The sequence below is a fragment of the Erinaceus europaeus genome, chromosome 3 (genome assembly GCF_950295315.1).
Source record: "Erinaceus europaeus chromosome 3, mEriEur2.1, whole genome shotgun sequence".
Taxonomy (NCBI): Eukaryota; Metazoa; Chordata; class Mammalia; order Eulipotyphla; family Erinaceidae; genus Erinaceus; species Erinaceus europaeus.
This window is the reverse complement of record NC_080164.1, coordinates 172,522,373-172,548,333: the sequence shown is the minus strand read 5'-3', so window position 1 is coordinate 172,548,333 and position 25,961 is coordinate 172,522,373. Positions and strand designations below refer to the sequence as shown.

Here is a 25,961-nt window from a genome sequence, read left to right as displayed (position 1 = left end):
TACTCCATTCCAATCTCCCTGTGCACATGAACCCTTGTGTGTGTGTGTGATTTTTCCAAATAACCAGCCATTCTCTGACATCAGCTGGGTGTTGTCCAAATTCAGCTCAATGTTGAGGCTTTCCATCTGGAGATAAGAGTCCAATCCCACAGGCTAAGGGTTCAGCCCTATAGGGACCCTCCCTACTTCCACACACAATTCAGATGACAAATACAAGGCCCGTTTCACAGGTGTGTCTAATGGGCTATAGATGGAGCTTATATATATATAATTTATTTCCTTTTGTTGCCCTTGTTGTTTTATTGTAGTTATTATTGTTGTTGTTATTGATGTCATTGTTGTTGGATAGGACAGAGAGAAAATCGAGAGAAGAGAGGAAGACAGAGAGGGGGAGAGAAAGACAGACACCTTGCAGACCTGATTCAAAGCCTGTGAAGCAACTTCCCCTGCATGTGGGGAGCCGGGGGCTTGAACTGGGATCCTTACGTCAGTCCTTGCGCTTTGTGCCACATGTGCTTAACCCACTGTAGATGGAGCTTTTAACAGTCCCCTTCTTGGGTCTGCAAGAGTGATACAGCTATGTACAGTTTAGTCATTAGTAACTGAACACATACCCACTCCCCGGTCCTTGACATCCCCACATGTCAAGGGATTGTGACTAAAATGTCCAAACTTCTAATTGCAGGGTTGATTTTCTTGGCCACCAAGTGCCCTTCTTGAGTAGAGAACCCCCCCCCCAAGTCAGTTTATTAACATAACAAATGAAAATTTTATTGTTCTGGTTAAGGTATCTGTGCCAGACATCGGAAAAGACCAAATAGATATTTCCTATTATAAATCACAATCCATATATTAAAGTGGAAAAAACAAGATTATAAAGTAAAAGGAAAGTCAGTTCCTTTTATATTAAGATATTAAGCACATTCATTCAGAATATAAGCAGATAAACCAATCACCACATTGTGTCCATTATTTTCCTAATAAAAATGAACCGTCTGGCCAGCTGACCGAAGTTGATACTTGAGGGCATGTTGTATGCTTTACATTGGTTTGTTCTAGCCCTCCCCCGCCAAGAGAATTGGATGAGCCCTGTTAATTTCGCGGGCCTGCTTGGCCCCGCCCCAAGGGACCCCGAGAGAGGGTTCCTGAGTCCGAGAGTTCCTGAGTTCCCGAGTGACAGAGTTCCTGGGTTCCTGAGTTCGAGAGTAAGAGAGAGTGCTTGTGCCGCCGCAAAGAGACAGCAGAGTTCTGTTTGGTGATTAGTTTGTCTTAGTTTATGAATCGTTGTTCCTGAATAAAGAAATACAGCTTCCCTGCCCAGCCGTTGTCTCCGCGTCTCTGTTACCCGCCCATGAAGCAAGCCAGCCCGGCAAGAGCCTTCCGGAATTTTAACAACAAGGGCAGGTACAGTGGGTTATACAGCACATTCTCATGCTTGAGGCCCCAAATCCTGGGTTCAATCCCTGGCACTACCTTAAACTAGAGCTAAGGAATGCTCTAGTAAGGAAATAAACTCAGGTGGAGGTAGATAGCATAATGGTTATGCAAAAAGACTTTCATGTCTGAAGCTCCAGAGTCCCAGGTTCAACTCCCTTTACCACCATAAGCCAGAGCTGAGAAGTGCTCTGGTAAATAAATAATAAACAAACAACCCCCGAAAGTTGATGTTTGATTTATTCTCCCAATATTCAGATTTCTTAGGTTATTTAGATTTAAAATTATTACTATGCTAATATGCAGGACATATTTGATCCTACTAATGTTTGCATATAGTGTTTCAAAACTGCATGATTTCTGTCCAAAGTACCTAATTTGAAATGGAATTTCTTTTTTTTAAATTAATGAGGTTAGTGAAAATCACATTTTGTTATATTATCTATCCTATTACTGGTTACTTGAGAACACAATTTGGGTTTTATCAGCTTTGTAATTTCCAAAGCTCACCACAGTGTTTGGGCCCACAAGAGAGGCTGGGAAATATTAATTAAACTGTATGCTAAGACTGTTGTTCTGCAGTTGGGGAAATGTACTTTTGCTGTATAAACAAATATATCTATAATTTCTACTTTTTTTGAAAGATAAGGGAAGCTTCTTGGCAGTACAATAAGGAGAAAGAGCCACTCTTTTGAGATTTCTCCTGCTAAAAAATTTTCAAGTTGTATGGACAGGGAAGTTCATAGTAAGAAAATATATATGTATATATGTTATACAACATGACTTTACACTCTACTAAAAGCTGTTAGAAGATTCTACTAAAAGCTGTTAGAAGTCACAAAGTCAGTGAAATTGAAAAATCCAAAATAAAACACAAAAATCAGTTGTATTCCCTTACACCTACAATAAATGACCTGCAAAGGATGTTAGGAAAAGGACCTCATTTACAATAGTACTGAAGAGAATGGAATACTTTGAGGCATATTTAATTTAGGAGGCTGAAAAATGTGTCTACCAAAAGCAAAAACAAAATCTACAAAACATTTATGAAAGAAATTAAGGGCAGCCCAAGCAAATGAAAAATGTGCAAGTTGGAGGGCTTAATATTACCAAAATATCTGTATTCACTCGAAGATTTCTGCAGAAATCTTTCAGGGAAATCCCTATTTAAACCCAATGACCTTTTTTTTTTTTTCAGAGATAGAAAGCTGAACCAATCTGATTCATATAAAACCACAAAATCCCAAGCTACACAAATAAATGTACTATATATCTAAAATGAATAGATATATTGTATGTTCTTGCCACAATAACAACAACAACAAAGGGATCAAAAGTATGAAAAACGGAGAAACACTAAAACAACCAAATGGTCAAATTCTTTTACAAGGAGTCTAAAAATCACACATTAAACAAACAAACAAGCAAACAAACAAACAGCCCCAAACATTTCAAACTTACCTCAAAACTCACAGCTCCATTGTGGTCGGTATCAAACGCGTTGAACAGAAAATGAGCATATGTAGTTGAGTCTGAAATGTCAGAAAGGAAACACCAGTAAGTTTTACTATCCTGACTTAGTAGTGTGTGTCCTTTGCCCAAATCTCCATCTAATCAGGAAAGTTTACTGCATAATTTTCTTCGACTTGTGCTTTCTTCCTAGCTGCCTACCTTCTTTCAGTAGGTGACTGACTGTATTCTTAGGCGTTTTCTAGGAGTTAGCTCTCCGCATAGAAACTCTCAGCCACTGAGGTTCTCCATGGTTCTGACTGAAAGTGCTCTGAACACGGGAGTTTTGGTGATATTGTTGACAAGGGGTAGTAATCATGCTACAGGTGGGCCTGGGGATTAAATAAAATGCATCTGGAAATCACTTGCTTTTCTCTTGGTCGTCTCTCGGAGTAAAATTAAAAGACTGCTAAATAGACAAAGTTGAAACGCTATCACTACTGTTATTGTCATTAAATACTTTTTAAAATTTTCTTTATTGAAGAATTAATGTTTTACATTTGACAGTAAATACAACAGTTTGTACATGCATAACAAATACTTTTTTTATGATCAATTGTGTTAGCTAATCTAACATGGCACAAATCATATCTTAATGAAAGACTAGTTCATTATTCAGGTAAAGATACTTTCAGAGTTCAAAGAGGCTGAGAAACTGGCCCCCAAATCCAGTAATCAGTCAGGAAAAGAAAAGGATTTAATTTAGTTTTTGTTTGCTTGTTTGCTGTTGCCCTAGACTGTTGCTGACAGCATAGCCAATTCCAATGTATTTGTTCTTACGGCCAATATCATACAAACAATGCATGATTCATGTTGAAATAAATAATGCCAGTTTTTTTTTTTAATTAGTGGAAAAGTAAAGGTTGAGCTGGTAATATCAAAACAAACATACTGGTAATTCCACACTGCAGGTAAAAAGTGATTTGTCCTGACTTTTAGTAAACAAACATTCTAGGGACCGCAGGACCTGGCTAGAGCTTCACTGTTCTTGTGGGTGGTTTTACTAACTCTGCAAATTAACATCAGCTTGTGGCCACTAGCAGTTTTACTATACAATACTAGTCTAAAAGAAGAAGGAGAAGGAGTAGGGGGAGGAGGAGGAAGAAATAATTTACTTGGCAAGGTGAAGAATGTCATGCTGCATGTGAAGCCTAGGTTCCAACCTCAGGACCAGATGGTACAGTGGGAGAAAGTTCTGGCACTATGATGTCTCTCCTCCCTCCTCCCTTCCTTCCTTCCTTCCTTCCTTCCTTCCTTTCTTTCTTTCTTTTCCTCCTTCCATTCTTCCTTCCTTCCTCCTTTCTTTCTTTTCTTTTTTCTCTCTTTCTCCCTTTCTTTCTCTCTCTCTCTTTCTTTCTTTCTTTCTTTCTTTCTTTCTTTCTTTCTTTCTCTTTCTTTCTTCCTCCCTCCATCCCTCCCTTTCTTCCTTCCTTTCTTTCTCTCTTTCTCTTTTTCTCTCCCTCCCTCCCTCCCTTCCTTCCTTTCTCTCTTTCTTTTCCTACCAGGGTTATCACTGGGACTTGGTGCCTGTATGTCCAATCTACTGTTCCTAGTGGTCATTTTCTCCATAATTTTTTAAAATTTGGCATTGTGATTGCCTGGCAGCCTGGCTCCCTGTCCCCATCAAGCTGTGAATACCAGTACAGCACTTGCTCCTAGCCTGCTTCTAGCACCTTTGCCTTTTCTCCTCCTTTCTCTTGTGTTTTCTCCTTTGTCTCTCTAATCTCTGAGCTTTCTGCTTTTTCATTTTGACAGTAGCCTTATTTTCCTTCTTGTTTTCTCTTCCCAACACACAGTTTCATTTTTAAGGGCTTGCTGCTTGATCCCTGATCACATTTACTTGCTTATTTTAAATATTTTACCTCATGGGCTTTAGCTTTTTATCTTAACCTTTTCTTACATATATATATATAAAGTATGACCTTTTAGCTTATTGGTTCTAACCTTTTATCTTCTGTTTAAAATCTCATCTATCTCTATTTTACAACTTTTAACCTTTATTATTATTGGGCATTTAAGAAAACTTCTCTTCGCCTTTTGTATTATTAATTATTCTTTAAGGGCTGCCAAAACGCGAAGTCACAGCAGCAGAGAGGAGAATTGTGCTCTTCAACAATGGGAGAAAAGAGGTCACAGAGACTTCACCCCAGCTATCAAGTTCCTATGGCCTAAGTAGGGATTGCTTTTCCTGACTTCTTTTTCTCCACTGATTAACTATAACAACTAACCATAAATAGTAAAGGGTTACAAAGCAAAAATAGACTGCATTCTGTCTCTAAAAATGATGGTAGCATTTCTTTCACCTCTTACCTTTGAATATGATATGAGGGACCAGTTATTTTTAAGACTATAAATTATTAACACTGTTTTGAGCGCACTGAAAAGGCCCCACCACGGCTCTAAATGCCATGCTCTAGGTTGAGCAGCAAGCCACCCCACATCGATGTATCACAGGAGGAGGTCCTTTTGGATATAAAGGCAGAAACTCAGGTTGTAGGGCAGTTCCTTTACAGATTTATCAAGAATTGGTAGCATGGAGCCCGTGAAGTGGCTCTCGTGGATAGTGCTTTGGTACTCCAGTCTCTTTAACTCCGAGCCTCTCTGCTCAGGAAAGAGAGGGGGCGGGCGGGGGGGGGGGGGGGGGGGGTTGGTAGTGTATTTTCCTTTACAAATTGTTTTTCTTCCAACAGTACTACTTAGGCTTCTCGAACTCTTTAGTGCCCCCTAGAGATAGGAGTTGACAAGTGCTAAACATGTATCAATCCAGGAGAAAGGAAGCAGAGACTTTGTTTCCTTTCTAATGAGCTTCGTTAAGTGCTCTCTTGTCACCTTACTTATATAATCAGGTTAAAGGCCTTTACCTTAGCAAGCAGAATTCACCGTGTATAATGACTCAAAACAAGCCAAGTCGACAACGTTCTTAATTAAAAAATGAAATAAAAGCAAGGTAACCTGGGCATACAATAATTATTGTTGTTTTCAAACTGGGTTGCTCTAATTTTAAAGTTTTCACATAGGACACTCAAAGTTTGTGCTGATATGGCTTAAAAGATACCTTGATTCAGTAGATGTGTGTTGGCAGTTTTCCTGGAAGCTGAATCACTTTCCCAACCTAGATGTACCTTGTGGCGGGTCACTGCTATGAGTGTAGTGTAGTCTGACTTGCATCTCAGTGTAGTAACTTACGACCTTGGGCTGAGTCATAGGATCATCTCTGTGATCCAGTTTACTCATTTATAATATATTCCATTGAGTTGTTATGAAAAAGACTAAATGAGGGGGGGCTGGGTGGTGCTGTGACCTGGTGGTAGTGGTGACGTACCCAGTTGAGCACACGTTACAGTGCACATGGACATGATTCAAACACCCAGTCCCCACCTGCAGGGGGAGAGTTTTGAGAGTTGTGAAGCAGTGCTACAGGTGTCTCTCTATCTTTCCCTCCCTATCTTCCCCTTCTCTCTAGATTGCTATCTCTATCTAATAATTTTAAAAAGAATATTAAGAAAAGAAAGATTAAATAAGAAGCTATATGAAAAATTCTTAGAAAAGTCCTTGGTTAAGTTTTATTCATTTTTTAAAAATCTTTACTGGATAGAGACAGCCAGAAGTGGGGAGGGAAGGGGTGAAGAGACAGAGAGACACCTGCATTCATGCTTCACCACTCACAAAGCTTTCCCCCTGCAGGTGGGGTCTGGGGGCTCAAACCTGGGTCCTTGAGCATAGCAACATGTGCACTCAAGCAGGTGTACCACCACCTTTCGTTAATTTTTTTTTTTTTTAAAATATTTATTTTATTTATTTATTCCCGTTTGTTGCCCTTGTTGTTTTATTGTTGTAGTTATTATTGTTGTTGTTGTTGTTGGATAGGACAGAGAGAAATGGAGAGAGGAGGGGAAGACAGAGAGGAGGAGAGAAAGATAGACACCTGCAGACCTGCTTCATCGCCTGTGAAGCGACTCCCCTGCAGGTGGGGAGCCGGGGTTCGAACCGGGATCCTTATGCTGGTCCTTGTGCTTTGCGCCACCTGCGCTTAACCCGCTGCGCTACAGCCCGACTCCCCTTTCGTTAATTTTTAAGGAATATATATATATTTTAAATTTTTTAAAAAAATATTTATTTATTCCCTTTTGTTGCCCTTGTTGTTTTATTGTTGTAGTTGTTGTTGATCTTGTTCTTGTTGGATAGGACAGAGAGAAATGGAGAGAGGAGGGGAAGACAAAGAAGGGGAGAGAAAGATAGACACCTGCAGTCTTGTTTCACCACTTGTGAAGCGATTCCCCTGCAGGTGGGGAGCTGGGGGCTCGAACCAGGATCCTTACACTGGTCCTTGTGCTTAGCGCCACCTGCGCTTAACCCGCTGTGCTACCTCCCGACTCCCACCTTTCATTAATTTTTAAATGTTTAATAGTAAACAGTGGTTATCTTTTTTCTCTTCCCCCTTTCTCAACAGAATACTGCTCAGCTCTGACTTATGGTGGTGTGGGAGACTGAACCTGGAACTTCAAAGTTCTTTGTATAACCATTATGTATCTCCTTCTCCTAGTGAATTTTCTTTTATAGACAGGCCACTCTTCGATCACCTACAGATGAAAAAAAATTTTTTTTTAACAAATGTGGTACATTTTCTCATTAACACAGCCCTGCTTTTAGTGAAAACTCCACTGTGTATGGAAGAGACTGACATATAAATATACTGGCAATTTATGCTCAGGGAAGTCTAGTAGAATAGTGTTCTAAGGGACACTTTCAGGTTTCTGATAGAATTTGAGCTTCTTCCGGCAGATACATGGAGTTTTGTGAAGAAAGAGAGTGAGGCCCACACTGCTCATTAGGTGAAGGCTCTGGAGACCTGGCTGGGCACAGAGGTGGGTGTTATGAAGTAAAAGAAAACATTCCACAAAAGTGTCCTGGTCTCACTCTGATACCAAAAGCAGACAGGGACACAACCAAAAAAGAAATCTACAGACCAATATCCCTGATGAACATAGATTCGAAAATACTGAACAAAATTCTAGCCAACCGGATACAGCAGTATATTAGAAAGATTGTTCATCATGACCAAGTGGGGTTTATCCCAGGCATGCAGGGTGGGTTTAATATACGTAAATCAATCAATGTGATCCACCACATCAACAAAAGCAAGACCATAAACCACATGGTCATATCAATAGATGCAGAGAAAGCCTTTGACAAAATCCAACATCCCTTTATGATCCAAACGCTACAAAAAATGGGAATAGATGGAAAATTCCTCAAGATAGTAGAGTCTATATACAGCAAACCTACAGCCAACATCATACTCAATGGTGAAAAACTGGAAGCATTTCCACTCAGATCAGGTACTAGACAGGGCTGCCCACTATCACCATTACTATTCAACATAGTGTTGGAAGTTCTTGACATAGCAATCAGGCAGGAGCAAGGAATTAAAGGCATACAGATTGGAAGAGAAGAAGTCAAACTCTCTTTATTTGCAGATGACATGATAGTATACACAGAAAAACCTAAGGAATCTAGCAAGAAGCTTTTGGAAATCATCAGGCAATACAGTAAGGTGTCAGGCTACAAAATTAACACACAAAAGTCAGTGGCACTCCTCTATGCAAACACTAAGCTAGAAGAAATTGAAAACCATAAATCAATTCCTTTTACTATGGCAACTAAAACAATAAAATATCTAGGAGTAAACCTAACCAAAGAAGTGAAAGACTTGTATACTGAAAATTATGAGTCACTATTCAAGGAAACTGAAAAAGACACAAAGAAGTGGAAAGATATTCCATGTTCATGGGTTGGTAGAATTAACATCATCAAAATGAATATATTACCCAGAGCCATCTACAAATTTAATGCTATCCCCATCAAGATCCCAAGCTCATTTTTTAGGAGAATAGAACAAATACTACAAATGTTTATCTGGAACCAGAAAAGACCTGGAATTGCCAAAACAATCTTGAGAAAAAAGAACAGAACTGGAGGCATCACATTCTCAGATCTCAAATTGTATTATAGGGCCATTGTCATCAAAACTGCTTGGTACTGGAACATGAATAGACACACTGACCAGTGGAATAGAATTGAGAGCCCAGAAGTGATCCCCCATACCTATGGACATCTAATCTTTGACAAAGGGGCTTAGACTATTAAATGGGGAAAGCAGAGTCTCTTCAACAAATGGTGTTGGAAAAAATGGCTTGAAACATGCAGAAGAATGAAACTGAATCACTGTATTTCACCAAATACAAAAGTAAATTCCAAGTGGATCAAGGACTTGGATGTTAGACCACAAACTATCAGATACTTAGAAGAAAATATTGGCAGAAATCTTTTCCACATAAATTTCAAAGACATCTTAAATGAAAGGAATCCAATTACAAAGAAGACTAAGGCAAGTATAAACCTATGGGACTACATCAAATTAAAAAGCTTTTTCACAGAAAATAACTACTACCCAAACCAAGAGACCCCTTATAGAATGGGAGAAGATCTTTACATGCCATACATCAGATAAGAGTTTAATAACCAACATATATAAAGAGCTTGCCAGATTCAACAACAAGACAACAAATAACCCCATCCAAAAATGGGGGGAGGACATGGACAGAATATTCACCACAGAAGAGATCCAAAAGGCCGAGAAACACATGAAAAAATGCTCCAAGTCTCTGATTGTCAGAGAAATGCAAATCAAGACAACAATGAGATATCACTTCACTCCTGTGAGAATGTCATACATCAGAAAAGGTAACAGCAGGAAATGCTGGAGAGGGTGTGGGGTCAAAGGAACCCTCCTACACTGCTGGTGGGAATGTCAATTGTGCCAACCTCTGTGGAGAGCAGTCTGCAGAACTCTCAGAAGGCTCGAAATGGACCTACCCTATGACCCTGCAATTCCTCTCCTGGGGATATATCCTATGGAACCCAACATACCCATCCAAAAAGATCTGTGTACACATATGTTCTTGGCAGCACAATTTGCAAGAACCAAAACCTGGAAGCAACCCAGGTGCCTAACAACAGATGAGTGGCTGAGCAAGTTGTGGTATATATACACAATGGAATACTACTCAGCTATAAAAAATGGTGACTTCACCGTTTTCAGCCGATCTTGGATGGACCTTGAAAAAATCATGTTGATTGAAATATGTCAGAAACAGAAAGATGAATATGGGATGATCTCACTCTCATGTAAAAGTTGAAAAACAAGATCAGAAAAGAAAACAGAAGTAGGACATGAAATTGAATTGGCATATCTCACCAAAGTAAAAGACTCTGGTGTGGGTGGGTGGGGAGAATACAGGTCCAGGAAGGATTCAGAGGAGCTAGTGGGGGCTGTATTGTTATATGGGAATCTGGGGGATGTTATGCATGTACAAACTATTGTACTTACTGTTGAATGTAAAACATTAATTCCCCAATAAAAAAAAATAGTACTAAAAAAAAAAAGAAAGAAAAATATCATTTGACCAAAAAAAAAAAAAGTGTCCTGGTCTGGCTGCATTCTTTTCAGATACTCAAGAACTATTTGCTAGACAGGTGAATAAGGGGCATCCTGGATTATAGAGTTCAATAGAGCTTAGGCTCCTGCTCATTTCATCATGATGTTTTTTTCTTTCCAAATAATCTAATGGTTTTGATCATGTGTCCTTACGGATACCAAAAATCAGTTACAAAATTTAATGTTCTAAAACATGAAAAAAATTTTGGATGATGAAGCTAAAAGGGGATCTTGGATATATCACTTATCTGTTCAAGTTTGACAAAGGTACAAGTACTTTTAGTGGGTTGGCTAAGGTCACCTAGTTAGTAGTGGTAGAATTGGGGATGAAATAGAAATATTCCCACAGTCTGTGAAGGGAATGACTACTGGTGGGCGGGGAAGTGGGAGGAGAGTCTGGAAAGAGTCCAACAGACAATGGTGAGGAAATAATGGGCACCTTGGCGATGTTTTCAAATGACACATATTTTGAAGATGTATGGAGAGGTCTACCTAAAACATATGCAGTCTTGCATACTAGTTTTACCTAATAAAAAGGTAGAGTGAAATGAAAATGGAAGATTCTATGTTTTCATATTTGATGCTACAGAAATGTTCCACATTTTACAGTGGGGCAATCTATATTTTAGAGACTAAACTATTGGAGCCGTAAACCTTAGTGTTGCTTGTTATAGCCAAGCCACAGCTTAGGACTCGAGTTAGGCCAGTATTCTTAATTATTTCCAAGCCACAATGATGATACCAACTAACTTCTTGATTGGAAAGTCTCCAATACACACACATTTCAGGACATATAAACAAGTGCTCCTGACTATCATGTTCCAGGTCTTTGGATTGAAATTAATATGGTTGACTTCTTCCCACCATGAACCCCTACTCTCATCTAAATCCAACTCATGGTATAATTAAAAATCTATGGTGTGTTTATGAGCATGAGCAGTAGTTTTCTGCTTAACTAGTACTCTGTAAATCACCCTGATAATTCTTAGAAACATTTCCCAGTGATCAGAAGAATATTCAGTAGGCGAAGTTATTTGTTGTTGTTGCTTTTAATTTTTATTTATTTATTTATTTTGGATAGAGGCAGAATTTGAGGGGAAAGGAGAGGGTACAGAAGGAAAGAGACACCCGCAACACTGTTTCACTGCTTGTGAAGTTTCCTCACTGCAGGTGGGGACTGCAGGGTTTGAACTTGGGTCCCTGTACACTGTAATGTGTGTGCTCAACCAGGTGTGTCATTGTCCCTCACCCCCCTTTAATAATGTAAATATTTTTAAAAGTATTTTTTTATTTGTTAATGAAAGGAGTAGGAGGAGAGAGAAAGAGAATCAGAGCATCACACTAGTACATGAATTGCCAGGGATCGAACTCCAGACCTCATTATTGAAATCCCAACACTTTATCCACAACACCACCTCCTGGAGTACAATAATTTAAATCTTTATGTCCATGAGCACATCTTGGTGACCAAAGTACTTTATGTAGTAACTGTTCAATAAAGGGTGCATGACTAACTGCTCCTGACTAGAGCTCCTTCATTCATTGATGGTTTTCAAGTGTTGAGCATATTGAAGCCAAGTGTAAAATCGCCGTAACACAAATAGCCAGGGAAACTGCAATTCTCATGAGCATTTAACATGTTCAGTGAACTAAGTAATTCCATGCTCTCAGTGTCTGTGGAGCTGAAGAGGTATCGCTTTCACGATAGACATAACGGCATCAACAAACCATTGCCCCCTGGCTTGGTTTATAGCAGGCATGTGTGAGCCCGATAGAAACAAGAAGCCACTGTTCAGTCCAGAGGTTGTGCTGACACCCGGGACAGAAACAAGCTGTGTTTGCTAAACCATCTTGCGGAGCAGAAGACAAAACTTAAAAAAAAAAAAAAAAAAGTCTAACTCAACACAAATTGCAGGAGGTTCTGTGGATAAGACAAAGCATTTTCCTGGAGGAAACAGTGAGATGTGGAGATTTATGGGCCCATTATTGTTAAGGCAAATGATGAGAGAAGCCTCTTGCTTTCATCAGACCATCAACCTAGATAAATGACTCCACAGGAGTATGAGAAAGCCCAGAGGATGAATTTTCCTGCCATTGAAAAGCACGTTCTACCTAAGCACATTTTCCCCGTTCAAGTTGCACCACCAGGCACAATTTGCACACACAGACTTAACTTTTGAAATTGCAAGCCTTCATCCTCTAAGATAGTTCACCTCCTTCAGTAATGCCTATTACTTTTTGATTTATGCACTCAACTAAACAGGAGCAATCACAGAACTTTCTAAGAGTGCAAAAGTGACTTTCAAATTCCTTCAGATTTGGAAGCAAGAATCCTTTGGAAAGCTTTATGGTCTTCAGTTCTGAAAGGTTACCTTTAAACAAAGGATCATTTTTTAATGTGGTGCTTTTAGCATCTTATAACTTTCATTTGGGATAATCAAAGAACAACTTGGTGGGTTGCCTTTCTGCCAGATATTAACACCTCTCAATATAGTGCCAGTCATTTGGATGGAGGATAAACATTAAGAGATTTCATGGTTTTAAAATAACTTAGACATAGAGGAGACAAATAATATTTCAAGTTGTTTAAAATTTTTTAATTATCTTTATTTATTGGATAGAGACAGACAGAAATCAAGAGGGAAGGGGGAGACAGAGAGGGAGAGATAGATAGACACCTGCAGCCCTGCTTCACCACATGCAAAGCTTTCCCCCTGCAGGTGGGGGCCAGGGGCTTGAACCCAGGTCCTTGTGCACTGTAACATGTGTGCTAAACCAGGTGTGTCATCACCCGGCCCCATATTTCAGTTTCTTTATTAATGCAAATGATATCTCATATTGAGTTCTGGTATCAAAGACCAGGACCTCAACCTCTCCAAGGGCTGTTTGCAATCAGATGCAAGGAGAGAGGAATTGTCAACAGTGACAGATTCAATTTCACATAATAATGGGTCACCTTCTCTTGTCTCAGAATTCCAAGTTAATTCCTTTGAAAGATTGCCCATATTCAGTAAATATTTCTAAGATTTCAGCAACCCATATGTTAAGTCATCTTTAAATTGCTGAAATATTAAAACTAAAAAAAAAAAAAAAAACATGGCCATGGAGGTAGCTCACTGGTAGAGTACCTTCCTTGCATGTCTGGGCTCCCAGGTTCCATTTCCTGTACTGAATAGGATAAAACTGTGCTCTGTTCTCTCTCTCTCTCTCTCTCTCTCTCTCTCACTAATTAAAGGTAATTAAATTACCTTTAAACAAGAAACAGAATGGATTAAAAACCAAACGAGGATCTGATTTTTTAAAAGAAAGTGACTATTGTTTAATGTTTAAGTAGTGTATAATTCCCAAATGCATTCCAATCTAATGTTAAAGTCACGGTAGGAAGATACCATTCTTTTCTGCATGGATTCATTTATTTATGCAGGAGGTATTTATCAAAGGCCCTTCAGTCACCAGCCCAGAACCTGTGGAGATAACAGTGTACAAAACAGGTAGAAACCTCCATTCTCCTGGGCATGAGATTCTAGCAGGGAAGAATCAGTGAGCAACCCAGTATAGGTGCTCCTGAGTGCTAAAGATAAATTGAAGGCAGACACAGAGTACTGGGAATGATGATGGGGCTGTTGTTTAAAGTAAGCAAGACTAGAAAAGTCTCATCAAGAAGATGACACTTGAAATAAAGAGAGCGGTGCTGAGATGGTATTTGGGAGAATTCCAGGCAAAGGGAAGGGCAAGTTCAAAGTTCCAGAAACAGCAACTTGTTGAGTGTGTTGAAGGGGTGGCAAGGAGATGAGCTGGTCTGGTTGGATTTAGCAAGTCAAGGGAGGAGAGTGGTGAATGAGGAGAAGGAAGGCTAGTGAGCACACTTGGAGGCCTCTATAAAGCTCCAACACATGGCTCAATGGAATGGGAGATTTTGACCAGAGCAGTGATAGAATCTGGTTTGGTTTTTGTTTAATTTTTCAGCACTCTGAGGAGTGAACTCTGGTCACACATAGGAGCAATACCACTGAACCGCATTCTCTTAATATTTTTTATATTTATTTTCCCTTTTGTTGCCCTTGTTGCTTTTCATTGTTGTTGTAGTTATTGTTGTTGTTATTGATGCTGTAGTTGATAGATAGGACAGAGAGAAATGGAAAGAGGAGGGGAAGACAGAGAGGGGGAGAGAAAGACAGACACCTGCAGACCTGTTTCACCACCTGTGAAGCGACTCCCCTGCAGGTGGGGAGCCAGGGGCTCTAACTGGGAACCTTAAGCCGATCCTTGCGCTTTGTGCCACACTGAGTTACTGCCTGACTCCCTGAACTGCATTCTTAACCCAATTTTTCCTTTTTTTTTTCCTTCCTTCCTTCCTTCCTTCCTTCCTTCCTTCCTTCCCTCCTTTCTCTCTCTCTCTGCCTCTCTCTCTCTCTCTGCCTCCCTCTCTCTCTCTCTCTCTCTTTCTAGAACAAACAGACAGACCAGGAACAGAAACCAAGGCCCTGCTCTGTCATCCATGATGATCAACCTGGTGTTGTCTATGGTGCCCCCATGTGGTGCAAGCGATTAAACCCAAGGTCTTACAGGTGGTCCAACATATACTTCACCTGCTGAACCATCTTCTACCACATGGGCTTACATTTTAATAGCATTCTTCTGGCTCACTTTAAGAATAGAATAAAATTCAGTAGGGGAATGGGGGAGAAGCCAGAGAAACGAATTTAGGAACTATTGCAATGGTTTTGCCATGAAATTTCTCCCCACCTTAGTGTACACACACACACACACACACACACACACACACACACACACACACACAAGACAGCATAGTTACGGTTGTTGGTTAATGAGAGGAGATGTGTGTCAGATTCAGGGACATATTAGATGTTCCATAAAAGACTGTTACTTTAGTTCAAGTTCAACTTGTCTGGTTCATCTCTTTTTCTATTTCTTCCCTGTCCTTCAGCTGTCTAATTGTACCTACATCGTGCTCTCACAGTATTCTTCTTCTAATATTTTCCCACACACATTTTCTGTGGATATTGCCCATCTGAAGTGCTACTCTGCAACATTCTTTTGAGCAGATATCACACCATATCTTTGCTATTTCCTCTGATAATATCAGCACTTAGCCCATAAATGGGCACATGGTAGGCTGTGTAATGCACTTGAGTCGGGTTTCCAGTTAGGTCATTGAAGGAGAAAAATATCAGATTCAGCAGTGAATACACTTTTTAACTCATCTCTAATATGAATGCATTATCAATAAACACTCCTTTTGTCTTCAGAGGACTTCCGGCGGCGAAGCTACAAGCAGCAGCAGCAGATCACTTTCTCTCCTCTCCTCTCCTCTCCTCTCCTCTCCTCTCCTCTCCTCTCCTCTCCTCTCCTCTCCTCTCCTCTCCTCTCCTCTCCAGCATCAACTAGGAATACCAAAGGAGACCACCCGGGACCAAAACAAGACAGGACTAGAATGACCACAGGAACTCACTAAATCACTGATGAGTACAAACACTGTGTGCCTGGTGACAGAGAGGAGAGAGGAGTGTAAAGAGAGATTAAGTGACTGCTAACAGTCCAGCAGTTTATCAGTTGAGACACCACCTCCAGTCTGCTTCACCAACAAGGGGACAGCTGAGTGGAGGAGAGGACTCCCCAGAGACTCACCAAGTGCAACTCTGAGTCTCCATTGCTACTGCCCTCAGAATCTGGAGCAGCAACAGGGAGGGACACCAGGGCACAGAGATCTAACCAGAAAACTCAGGAGAAGACCTATACCTCGGTGGCATAGCTGAGGGGCTGTGAAAGTCTCTTTGCATAACCACTGGATTATCTCTGCCACACCCTGCTTTATCTCTTGGTCAGGAGTCAGTGATTAAGCTAAGAAGCCTATTGATAGTTTAAAAGCCCTCAGGCTCCCATAGCCTACAGGGAAAAAAAAAGAGGCTTTTAAACCACTGAGCTCCAACTCAGGGATTAAAGTACTATTGAAACAACTATTAACTTCCACCACTGTGAACCCTTTAATTAACTCACTTAGACACAAGTCAATCCAGGCAATAGTGATCAGTAATTTGAAAAGTACTGATAAAGGGAACTCATAACATAATATATAAAATGGTTAAAACAACAAGAAGAAATATTGGAGAATTGAGCCAGGAAATGAGTACAGCTAAAAGACCTACAGAGGGTGAAGCACAAAATAATGACTTCAAAATCCAAACAATAGCTAAGGAAATAATAACAGGAGTGAGTACAGAATTTGAAAAAAATTAATCAGAAATACAGGAACAACAAATGAGACTATGGAAGAAAATACTAATTATCTCATGGTTATTAGAGAGCTGAAAGCTGAAATCGCTGAGCTAAGAAGGCAACTAGCTGAACAAGCTAAAACAGTATCAGAACAGGGCAACAAAATAGATGAACTCCAGAAAACAGTAGAGGGCAGAGAGAATAGAATCAATGAGGCTGAAGACAGAATTAGCAAGATTATGGATGAATGAGAGACAACTAAAAAAGAAGTAAGAGATCTCAAAAAGAGATTAATAGATGCTGAAAACAACAACAGAGTCCTATGGGATGACTTAAAAAGAAACAATATATGCATTATTGGCATACAGAGGAAGAAAGAGAAGGAGAGGAAGAAAGCATTTTCCAGGTCATAATAGCTGAAAACTTCTCTAGTCTAGACAACATCAAAGACATAAAGATTCAAGAAGCCCAGAGGGTCCCAAACAGAATTAACCCAGACCTAAAGACACCAAGACATATCATACTTAGAATGGAAAGAAATAAGGATAAAGAAAGGATCCTGAACACTGCAAGAGAAAAACAAAGAGTCACCTACAAAGGAAAACCCATAAGATTAGTAGCAGACTTCTCCATACAAACACTACAGGTCAGAAGAGAATGGCAAGATATCTATCAAGTGCTCAATGAGAAAGGCTTTCAACCAAGAATACTATATCCTGCTAGACTGTCATTTAGCCTACATGGAGGCATCAAAACCTTCTCAGATAAGTTAAGCAACAGTTGAAGGAATCAACTATCACCAAGCCTGCCCTGAAAGAAGTTCTAAAAGGTCTCCTATAAACAATCAGATCACCACAAATAGGACATATATCAAAACACTCTAAAACTCTACAAGAATGGCGTTAAAATATCTTCAATCTTTGATATCAATAAATGTCAATGGCCTGAATTCACCTATTAAAGACACAGAGTAGGAAGATGGATCAGAAAACACAACCCAACAATATGATGTCTACAGAAAACCCACCTAACTCAACAAGAAAAACACAGACTTAAAGTGAAAGGATGGAAAACTATCATACAAGCCAATGGCCCACAAAAAAGGGCAGGAACAGCTATTCTCATATCTGACACGATAGACTTTAAAATAGATAAGATTAAAAAAGATAGGAATGGACACTACTTAATGCTCAGAGGATCAGTCAATCAAGAGGACTTAACAATTATTAACATCTATGCACCCAATGAGAAGCCATCTAAATACATCAAACTTCTACTGAAAGAGCTACAGCAATATATTACCAGCAACACAATCATAGTAGGGGACTTCAACACCCCACTCTCTCAACTTGACAGATCATCCAGGAAAAAAAATCAATAAAGACATAAGGGAGCTAAATGAAGAGATAGATAAACTAGAACTATTGGACATTTTCAGAGTCATTCATCCCAAGAAACTGGAATACACATTTTACTCAAATCCACATGGGTCATTCTCAAGGATAGACCATATATTAGGCCACAAAAACAGCATCAGCCAATTCAAGAGCATTAAAATCATCCCAATCATCTTCTCAGACCACAGTGGAATCAAACTAACACTTAACAATCAACAAAAGATTAGTAACAGTGCCAAAATGTGGAATCTCAACAGTACACTTCTTAACAACTTCTGGGTCAAAGAGGAAATAAAGGAAGAAATCAAAATGTTTCAAGACTTCAATGAAAATGAAGACACAAGCTATCAAATTTTTTGGGACAGAGCTAAAGCAATACTAAGAGGGAAGTTCATAGCTATACAAGCACACATTAGGAAACAAGAAAAAGCACAAATAAACAGCCTGATTGCACATCTTAAAGACCTAGAAGAAGAAGAACAAAGGAACCCTAAAACAACCAGAAGGACAGAAATCACTAAAGTTAGGGCAGAAATAAATAACATTGAGAATAAGAAAACCAAACAAAAGATCAACGAAAGTAAATGTTGGTTCTTCGAAAGAGTAAACAAAATCAACAAACCTTTAGCCAGACTCACAAAACAAAAAAGGGAGAAGACCCAAATAAATTGGATAGTAAATGAAAGAGGAGATATCACAACAGACATCGCAGAAATTCAACATATCATGCGAGGCTTCTATGAACAACTATATGCCACCAAGCTAGAGAACCTGGAAGAAATGGATGATTTCCTAGATACCTACCAACTTCCAAAATTAAGTAAAGAGGAACTAGATAATATGAACAGGCCCATCAAAGCTGATGAAATTGAAACAGTTATCAAAAACATTCCCAAGAATAAAAGTCCTGGACCAGATGGTTTTATAAATGAATTCTACAAAACCTTCAAAGAAGAACTAATACCTCTACTTTTAAAAGTCTTCCAGATGATTGAAGACACTGGAATATTCCCTGCCAGCTTCTATAAAGCCAATATCACTCTGATACCAAAAGCAAACAGGGACAAAACCAAAAAAGAAAACTACAGACCAATATCTCTGATGAATATAGATGCTAAAATATTGAACAAAATTCTAGCCAACCGGATACAGCAGTATATCAAAAAGATTGTTCATCATGACCAAGTGGGGTTTATCCCAGGCATACAAGGTGGGTTTAATACATGTAAATCAATCAATGTGATCCACCACATCAATAAAATCAAGACCATAAACCACATGGTCATATCAATAGATGCAGAGAAAGCCTTTGACAAAATCCAACATCCCTTTATGATCCAAACGCTACAAAAAATGGGAATAGATGGAAAATTCCTCAAGATAGTGGAGTCTATGTATAGCAAACCTACAGCCAACATCATACTCAATGGTGAAAAACTGGAAGCATTTCCACTCAGATCAGGTACTAGACAGGGCTGCCCACTATCACCATTACTATTCAACATAGTGTTGGAAGTTCTTGACATAGCAATCAGGCAGGAGCAAGGAATTAAAGGCATACAGATTGGAAGAGAAGAAGTCAAACTCTCTTTATTTGCAGATGACATGATAGTATACACAGAAAAACCTAAGGAATCCAGCAAGAAGCTTTTGGAAATCATCAGGCAATACAGTAAGGTGTCAGGCTATAAAATTAACATTCAAAAGTCAGTGGCACTCCTCTATGCAAACACTGAGTTAGAAGAAATTGAAATCCAGAAATCACTTCCTTTTACTATAGCAACTAAAACAATAAAATATCTAGGAGTAAACCTGACCAAAGAAGTGAAAGACTTGTATACTGAAAATTATGAGTCACTATTCAAGGAAATTGAAAAAGACACAAAGAAGTGGAAAGATATTCCATGTTCATGGGTTGGAAGAATTAACATAATCAAAATGAATATATTACCCAGAGCCATCTACAAATTTAATGCTATCCCCATCAAGATCCCAAGCTCATTTTTAGGAGACTAGAACAAATGCTATAAATGTTTATCTGGAACCAGAAAAGACCTAGAATTGCCAAAACAATCTTGAGAAAAAAGGACAGAACTGGAGGCATCACAGTCCCAGATTTCAAACTGTATTATAGGGCCATTGTCATCAAAACTGCTTGGTACTGGAACATGAATAGACACACTGACCAGTGGAATAGAATTGAGAGCCCAGAAATGAGGCCCCATACCTATGGACATCTAATCTTTGACAAAGGTGCCCAGACTATTAAATGGGGAAAGCAGAGTCTCTTCAACAAATGGTGTTGAAAAAAATGGCTTGAAACATGCAGAAGAATGAAACTGAATCACTGTATTTCACCAAATACAAAAGTAAATTCCAAGTGGATCAAGGACTTGGATGTTAGACCACAAACTATCAGATACTTAGAAGAAAATATTGGCAGAAATCTTTTCCACATAAATTTCAAAGACATCTTAAATGAAAGGAATCCAATTACAAAGAAGACTAAGGCAAGTATAAACCTATGGGACTACATCAAATTAAAAAGCTTTTTCACAGAAAAAAAACTACTACCCAAACCAAGAGACCCCTCACAGAATGGGAGAAGATCTTTACATGCCATACATCAGATAAGAGTTTAATAACCAACATATATAAAGAGCTTGCCAGACTCAACAACAAGACAACAAATAACCCCATACAAAAATGGGGGGAGGACATGGACAGAATATTCACCACGGAAGAGATCCAAAAGGCCAAGAAACACATGAAAAAATGCTCCAAGTCTCTGATTGTCAGAGAGATGCAAATCAAGATAACAATGAGATATCACTTCACTCCTGTGAGAATGTCATACATCAGAAAAGGTAACAGCAGGAAATGCTGGAGAGGGTTTGGGGTCAAAGGAACCCTCCTACACTGCTGGTGGGAGTGTCAATTGGTCCAGCCTTTGTGGATAACAGTCTGGACTACTCTCAGAAGGCTCGAAATGGACCTACCCTATGACCCTGCAATTCCTCTCCTGAGGATATATCCTAAGGAACCCAACACATCCATCCAAAAAGATCTGTGTACACATATGTTCTTGGCAGCACAATTTGTAATAGCCAAAACCTGGAAGCAACCCAGGTGTCCAACAACAGATGAGTGGCTGAGCAAGTGGTGGTATATATACACAATGGAATACTACTCAGCTGTAAAAAATGGTGACTTCACCGTTTTCAGCCGGTCTTGGATGGACCTTGAAAAATTCATGTTATGTGAAATAAGTCAGAAACAGAAGGAAGAATATGGGATGATCTTACTCTCAGGCAGAAGTTGAAAAACAAGATCAGAAACGAAAACACAAGTAGAACGTGAAATGTAATTGGCATATCTCACCAAAGTAAAAGACTCTGGTGTGGGTGGGTGGGGAGAATACAGGTCCATGAAGGATGATAAATGACATAGTGGGGGTTGTATTGTTAAATGGGAAACTGGGGAATGTTATGCATGTATAAACTATTGTATTTACTGTTGAATGTAAAATATTAATTCCCCAATAAAGAAATAAATTAAAAAAAAAAGAAAGCCAGAGTTGAGCAGTGCTCTGGTAAAAAAAAAAAAGTATATGTTCTTCTTCTTAAAAAAAATAAATAAATAAAGTATAAGTTCTTCTTCTTTAAAAAAAATAAAATAAAAATAAAAAAACACTCCTTTCAAAATTCCATTTAAAAGACTGTCTAATATTATTTAATACATGTATGCTATTTTACATAATATTTAATAATCACATTTTCTCGGTTGTGGGGGCTAGGCTGGTTGTTGAAAGTTGTTGATAGAGAAAAAAACAGAAAGAGGGCAGAGGGTCTATACGATAATAGTGATGCAAAGAGACTCTCATACCTGAGGCTCCAAAGCCCCAGGTTCAATCTCCTGCACTATCATAAGCCAGAGCTGAATAGTGCTCTGGTAAAAACAAAACAAAACAAACAAACAAACAAAAACAAACACCAGAAAAATCACTAGGTGTTCTTACAGAAAAAAATCCAGATTCCAACTTAGATCTGCAGCTGGGTGTGAGCATTATACTTTCTTAACTCTTAGCTCTCATATCTGAAAATTGAGGATAATTATATTCATCCTAAATTTGAGAATTGGGAGAATTAGAGGAGACTTATATATACTGCATGTGAACAAGCTTGGTGGCAATGTTATGGACTCAGTCACCATAATGAGAAAGCAAGTGGACTGGGAGTCATGGTGTTAGACACACGCTAATACACCCTGTCATATTCAACAGAAGAGGGAACTCTTGAATAGCTGATAGCTGGTTAAGTAGCTCATTTTTATATCATTTTGAAAATCATATGCATTTTCATATTGGCTATTAATTTCTTCCACATAAAGATTTAAAACAGTGAGTCATGCCATGAAAATTAAAACCAAACTTGAGATTGTAAGCACAATTCTAAGAGAGAGTTCATTAACAAGTTCATGTTTGTACTTACCTCCCTGTGGAAAGAACTGGGAATAAATCTCTTTGAAGGTTTCTTCATTAACAACACCACTGGGGCATTCCTGCAGAAAGTGGCAGAGAAGCAATATAAGCTAAGTGCTCATAAAACTGTTTTTTTTTTTTGTACATTTTGAAATAGAACTGTCTACCATGCAGAGTTGTTCCAGAAATGTGAATTCTATATACATTATTACAAAGGGAATAAAAGTTCCCATAAACTTCTCACATAAAGAACATAAAACTGCAGATGCCCAAAAGTTCACATAGAAAAAAAGCTGGTCTGACACATTTAGGAAACAACTCTCTCTCTCTCTTTCTTTCTTTCCCTTTCTTTCTTTCTTTCTTTCTTTCTTTCTTTCTTTCTTTCTTCTTTTTTTCTTTCTTTGCCACTTTCTTTTTTCACTTTTTATTAGTGATTTACTAATGATTAACAAGATTGTAAGATAACAGGGATACAATTCCATATAGTTCCCACCACCAGAGTTCCATGTCCCATCCTCTCCATTAGAAACTTTCCTATTCTTTATCTCCATTGGGAGTATGGGCCAAAGAACTTTATGAGGTACAGTAGGTGGGAGTTCTGGCTTCTGTAATTGCTACACCACTGGACAGGGATGTTGGCAGGTCGATCCATATTCCCAGCCTGTTTCTATCTTTCCCTAGTGGGAAAGGGCTCTGAAGAAGTGAGATTTTGGGACAACTGATGAGGTCATCTGCCCAGGGAAATCAGGGTGGTGTCATAGTATCTGCAACTTGGTGGCTAAAACTTAGTAAGATAAAAATCAGGACAAATTGAGGAAGTGGTTTTCTTTTCCAAAGCATTTTATTGGGGGGGGGGGCAGGGTATAAGGGTATAATGGTTTACAATACAGTAATACAGTTGTTGACACATGGGTACAATTTCTCTCTCAGCCCCCAATTCAGAAGTTGTCTGTCAGTGGGACAGTCACCTAGTTTTAGGCAGTCACTTAGACTAAAGAATGCTATCTCACTGGCAACAATAGAACCCAGCACTTTGTAGCTGGACCCTTTCACACATGGAAAATGTGATTTATTGACTAACTCAGCCATCTGCCTGAGATAGTGAGGTGAGAACAAATATGGCTCTCTGCCAGCAGGTGGTGCAACTGTGCAAGGTCAGAGAAGGTCAGAGCTGGAAACCTTCCTTGAACTGAAACTAGAATGTTAGAAAGCAATGGAGAAGAGAAGTGAAGGGACATCTGTCCTCCAAACACTTGTTCGCTGCCTTTGGTCTCTAGATGCATTGGAGACATAAACAGTGAACCAGTCAATGATCTCATGCTCAGAGAGTCTACACCCAACTAGAAGAAATATAAATACGGCAAAGGATACATATCAATTAAGAAACTGAGGATCATTTATTTTAAGGCTTCTTGAGTCAAACCAATGTTCTTTTTTTTCTAATTGCAGCTGAGAAAAGTTAACCATTTTCTGCACCCTACACATTAGATTCTAGCACGTTATAAAAATGCTACAAATAATCTGTTCTACTTTTTCCTTCTCTTGTTTCATAGAATGTGTGCCCTGCCCCAAATTGTACTCTCTATTGTTCCATCAAGAATGAATTTGGCCAGACTGTGTATATAGCTAAGTACATCCCACAATCTGGCTGTAGTAAGTTAATTCTTAGTTCTGTGACAAATATGTCTCCATATATATGACAAATTAAAAAGAGTGTAGTGTTTTTCTTCAGCTAAGAAACTTGGATGGGTGTGCTGATCAGCTGATCTTTTTTTTTTTTTTTCACTGTTATGGATCTGAGGCCAATGAAAGCTCGGACATCTCCATGTGGTTTCTAGAATCTCTGTGATTGTTTCATCCTGTAGTAGAGCAAAACCATTGAGGTGTAGACATTGAGAATGCTTATGGATTCTTGAAGAGATACATGCCATTGTAGATATCACTTAACCCCCTCCTCCACCTCCTCAAACAGGAGAAGTTTCTTGTACCCAGGAAGACAAGAACACAGGTACGGTAAATAGCAATGTCTATCTCTGAGTTTTATTTTGAAAGGGACTCCAAATGTTGTCTGAAGGTAGCTATATTCCACAGTTACCTTAATATGTCCATCTACAAATCACTGGTATAGATTCTTTCCATTTCTCCTGGTAATATACATTTTTAAAGATTTTATTTATTTGTTGATTTGAAAGATAGGAGGAGAGAGGGAGAAAGAACCAGATGTCACTCTGCTACATGTGCTATTGGGGATTGAGCTCAGGACCTCATCCTTGAGACTACAATGCTGGGGCCAGGAGGTGGTGCACCTGGTTAAGTGGATACATTACAGTACACAAGGACCCAGGTTCAAGCCCCTGGTTCCCACCTGTAGGGGGAAAGCTTCATGAGTTGTGAAGCAGGGATGCAGGTGTCTGTCCCTCTCTCTCTCCTCTCAATTTCTCTCTTTCTCTATGCAATAATAAAGGAATAAATAAAAAATTAAAAAATTAAAAAAAATAATAAAGAGAATCCAATGCTTCATCCACTGCACCACCTCCTGGAATATAATATAATATAATATAATATAATATAATATAATACAATACAATATAATATATATTTATTTATTGCCAACTGCATTATTACTGGAGGCTGATGCCTATAGAGTGAATCCATACTCCTTGAAAGTAATATTGTGTTCTTTCTTTTTCTCTCCCTCTTTTTGATAGAGAAGAAATTGAGAGGAAAGGGGAAGGCAGACAGGGAAAGAGAGAGACACCTGCAGTACTGCTTTATTGCTCATGATATTTCCCCACTGTCTCCCTGAGGTGAAGGTTGGGGCTTGAACCCAAGTCCTTGCCATGTGGTAACCTGTGCTCTACCAGATATGGCATCTAATGTCACTGCCCCTGTGTTTATTTTAGTGAGAGAAAGAAAGGGAGAGGGAGGGAGAGGGAGAGGAAGAGGGAGAGGGAGAAGGAGAGGGAGAGGGAGAGAGAGGGAGAAGGGAAAAGGAGAGGGAGGGAGAGGGAGAGGGAGAGGGAAAGGGAGAGAGGGAGAGGGAGAGGGAAAGGGAGAGAGAGAGAGGGAGAGGGAGAGGGAGAGAAAGAGGGAGAAGGAGAGGAAGAGAGAGAGAGAGAGAGAGAGAGAGAGAGAGGGAGAGAGAGAGAGGGAGAGGGAGAGGAAGAGGAAGAGAGAGAGAGAGAAATACAGAAAGACATACAGAAAATTCAAAGCACTGCTCAGCTCTAGCTTATTGCCATACTGGGGATGGAACCTGGGACTTCAGAACTTTCATATCTGGGCATAAGTATTCTTGCAGAACCATTATGCTGTCTCCTCCTCATCCCCACATTTTAAAGCACAAAAAGTTCAAGTAAATAAGTACAGTCAGGCTACAATAGGCTCTGAGTGTGAATTTGTTCAT

General features: G+C 39.2%; 1 protein-coding gene across 4 annotated transcripts in view; it reads right to left on the bottom strand.

Annotated features, from left to right (window-relative positions):
* KCNIP4 (potassium voltage-gated channel interacting protein 4) overlaps positions 1 to 25,961 on the bottom strand; it is a 605,188-nt gene that overhangs the window by 20,129 nt on the left and 559,098 nt on the right. For all 4 annotated transcript variants that reach the window (XM_007526450.3, XM_007526449.3, XM_060188275.1 and 1 more), the window contains exons 3-4: positions 22,566 to 22,635; positions 2,896 to 2,966 (exon numbers count right to left, since the gene is read on the bottom strand). In XM_007526450.3, coding sequence (XP_007526512.1) covers positions 2,896 to 2,966; positions 22,566 to 22,635 — 141 coding nt within the window. The remainder of the gene's footprint in view (positions 1 to 2,895; positions 2,967 to 22,565; positions 22,636 to 25,961) is intronic.